The sequence below is a fragment of the Myzus persicae genome, unplaced genomic scaffold, assembly GCF_001856785.1.
Source record: "Myzus persicae strain clone G006 unplaced genomic scaffold, MPER_G0061.0, whole genome shotgun sequence".
NCBI classification, from domain to species: Eukaryota; Metazoa; Arthropoda; class Insecta; order Hemiptera; family Aphididae; genus Myzus; species Myzus persicae.
In genome coordinates this window covers 1-3,564 of record NW_019102078.1, presented here as the reverse complement: position 1 = coordinate 3,564, position 3,564 = coordinate 1, and the positions used below count along the sequence as shown (strand labels likewise).

The following is a 3,564-nucleotide window of genomic DNA, read 5'->3' as shown; positions in this document are numbered from 1 at the left end:
TATAGGGGAAACAGATTAACGACGCGCGCTCTGGTGCAATACATTTGAACTAATGTAATCGGGTAACATTTTTATGTTACATTGATATTATTATTGATTAATGATAATATAAAATTAATTTCTATTTATTAAGTATTTAATAAGTACTTACCACTCGGTACATATATTATTATTTAACATCATGACCAATATAATATATTATGCCAATGCCATGCATAATGTATAATTTTATTATATTAACATAATAAATTCTCGAATTAACATTATTGTGACTACCATTATCCCAAGATTCATAAGTTAAAGTAAGTAGGTACTTAATTTAATGAATTAAACTGAAAAATAGTATTTATTTTTTACTAATTTAAACCATTTGTTATAGACACAACTATGACACAACAAAAGAGAAGCCATAACTTTTGCTCTGTGTTTGGTTGTAACTCAAGGTATTCAACTTGTGTAGGCATAAGTTTTCATCAATTTCCAAAAGAAAATCAAACAAAAATTATGTGGTTGAATAAGCTTGGAGTAGAAGAACTTGTTGATAAAAGAAGGATATGGGCAATAAATTTACGAATGGATAAAAAAACCTTACAAAAAAAAAAGATTGCAAATATGTTCAAAACATTTTACAGAAGATAACTATTTTTTTCCTAGGTTTGTACAGTCATATTAGGAAAGTTCCCTCTAACTTTATTTGAATGTTTTTAGTGTAGATAACTGTTTTATTTTTTTAATACTTATTAGTATAAAAGCAGAGAGAAAATGCCTGAAAAAAAACGCAGTTCCAAATATTAACTTACCAAAATCATCTATTCCATTTATTTCTCCAAAGAAAAGATTATCATCAAGAAATATTGCTTCTCCCAAAAAAAAAATATCAGTAGTAAGTGTAACAAGTGAACTATTAATTTTATTATAGTTTAATATCATGTTATATATATTTATGCAAATATGTTTCATTAACAAAACCCGTACATTTCAATTAAATGTAAAACATTTTGTTTAGAGTCCAAAAAAACTTGATTTATCCAGTATCACAGCTCATCATAATGTAATGTCCAGTTCTTCATTGACAGAGACTATAAATGACCAAGATCAGCAACAAATTGAAAGCATTCAAAAAATACTGGAAAACAAAAACGATAAGGAAGTTCAAGTTTCTATTGGGGATATATTTGTGCCTTTCATTAATTTAATTGATTCACAAAAAAAGTTAGTGACTATGACTGGAATTCCTACTTTTGCAGTTTTAGAAAAAATTGTAGAGATTTTTAGTGGGCATTATCCAGACACCAGAACACATCATTTAAGTATTAAGGAACGAATCATATTAATTTTTTTAAAACTAAAACAAGATTTGTCATTTGCAATCTTGTCAATTTTTTTTAAAAATCTTACTGCGGAAACTTGTCGATTAATTTATGTTTCAAATATTCCGTTAATTGCAAGTATTTTAAAACATATAATTTACTGGCCATCAAAATATGAAATTTTAAATAACATTCCATATTGTTTTGAAAAATTTACCAATACTAGAGTTATATTAGATTGTACAGAAATTTCTGTGCAACGGCCAAAATGCTTAACTTGTCGGATTAAAGTATACAGTAACTATAAGTCTACATTTACTTTGAAATTTTTAATTGGTATTTCTCCTGGTGGATTAATTACTTTTATTAGTGAGCCATTTGGTGGGCGCGCATCGGATAAAGCAATTTTTGAACAAAGCGGATTGATTAATAAAATGGAACATCCAGATGCTGTTATGGTGGATAAAGGATTTATGATAGATGATTTGTGCAAACAGAAAAAAATTGAAATTATTCGCCCTCCCTTTTTAAAAAACAAAAAACAGTTCTCCATGGATGAAGCGTTACGCAGTAAAGACATTGCAAGCGCAAGAGTTCATATTGAGAGAATAAATCAACGTTTGAAAACATTCAAAATACTTCAGAATAAGTTTCCATGGGCTCATGCACATCTCTCTTCAGATATTATGATTATAATTGGAGCCATTTGTAATCTGAGTCCGCCAATTTTCTCAAACGATAAATTTAATGATATTTCAGTTGACCAAGTACAATAAATATATTCATGTATTTGCATAAAATGTGTTAGGTAATATATATATAATTTGTAAAAAAATACAAAATAATTTACACATCTTTTATATCAATTTATATATATTTAAAATTAATTTGTAACAGACAATGACACATAATATACATCTGTAAATATTTATAATTATTTGTATTCATAACATTATGTACTTACACTATTTATGTAATAAAATTGTAGTATATTATATATAATCATCTAGTGTCTGATAATTTACATATTTCATGCAATAGTTTATCAAAGTAAACACATTTTAAACTTAAAAGCATACGTTTGCAATAGTCATAATTAAAATCTATTGGAATAACATTATAGATGTTATCAAAGCTGCTATAAATTATAAAATCACAATGTGTTACATTTAACATTACAAGCCCAAGTTGTATTTGTGCATAATATGCATGATTTTGTTTTAAGTCCAGTTCACCATTAGGTTTTTTTGTTATGTAGGATAAGTTATTAAGCATATCTAATTGACTTTGATATGATCCTTTATAAGGACATTTTATTTCAATTAGTTTTATAGGTTTATTGTTTACATCTAAAATCACACCATCAGGTGAGTACCCTAACCAAGGTGTTATTGAATGGGTAATAAATCCACATTCATAGACTTTTAAGCTATTAGTTTTTGAATAAAGTTGTCTTGCTATGCTTTCAAACTCAATGCCGTGCTTTACAAATTTGTTGGTAAATTGTTTTGGCCAAAAATATCTACTAGCCTTAAGTGCCCACTGTTTTTCAGTTTTTGGAGATTTATTATAGGTGTATAGTGAATAACATCGACTACCTGTAATTCTAAACTGTCTTACAACTTTCCAATAGACTTTATCTTTAAGAGACTTATTTCTTATATACTCTGTAGGTGTATCTAAAAGTTGGGAATATTTATCTAAACAGCAATTTTTTAGTTCATTGACAAAAAAATTATGGACAATATGAAGCAAACTATTAGGTGTCAACATAATTTCAAAATTAGTATCAGCATCAATGTTTGTTAATCTGCTTTCTTCAGTACTAATAAAATTTCTACCTTTAGTATGCAAAGATAAAGCTGATAATGGCGAAGCAAAAGCAAAAGCAGATCTAAAATGCATAAAATATAAAGCTAAAAAAAATAATATTCATTATTATGTAAGGTTTCTAATTTTAGTTATATACCTAATGTCTTCACCTGATAGTTCTCTATTACAGATTGGAACAATTATTGGTTTGCAACAACAAAATTGTTTAATTGGAACTGGAGAATATTGTTGTAAAGATGGTTCCCTTAAACGTGACCACTCACATCTAACATCAGTGGATGATTATGTATCAATATCAGATATTGGAGTTCTAAAAAAAATCATTCTACATTATCATAAGACTTATAATTATTTATTGGAATAAATTATAAAATTAATTTACCTATTTAAATATAAAAGTATTGCTACAACGTGTTTACAA

The 3,564-nt window shown here is 26.9% G+C and overlaps 1 protein-coding gene across 1 annotated transcript; it reads right to left on the bottom strand.

Moving 5' to 3' along the window:
• Positions 1–2,312: 2,312 nt before the first annotated feature.
• Positions 2,313–3,490, bottom strand: LOC111031162. Its single transcript, XM_022310994.1, has one exon. It carries the CDS (start codon positions 3,213–3,215, stop codon positions 2,313–2,315), a length of 903 nt encoding a protein of 300 aa, XP_022166686.1. The 5' UTR covers positions 3,216–3,490.
• Between the last annotated feature and the right edge of the window lie 74 nt (positions 3,491–3,564).

What these genes read in the sequence shown, in the direction of transcription:
- LOC111031162 (XM_022310994.1), bottom strand. Translation starts at nt 3,215, where the DNA reads ATGCATTTTAGATCTGCTTTTGCTTTTGCTTCGCCATTATCAGCTTTA.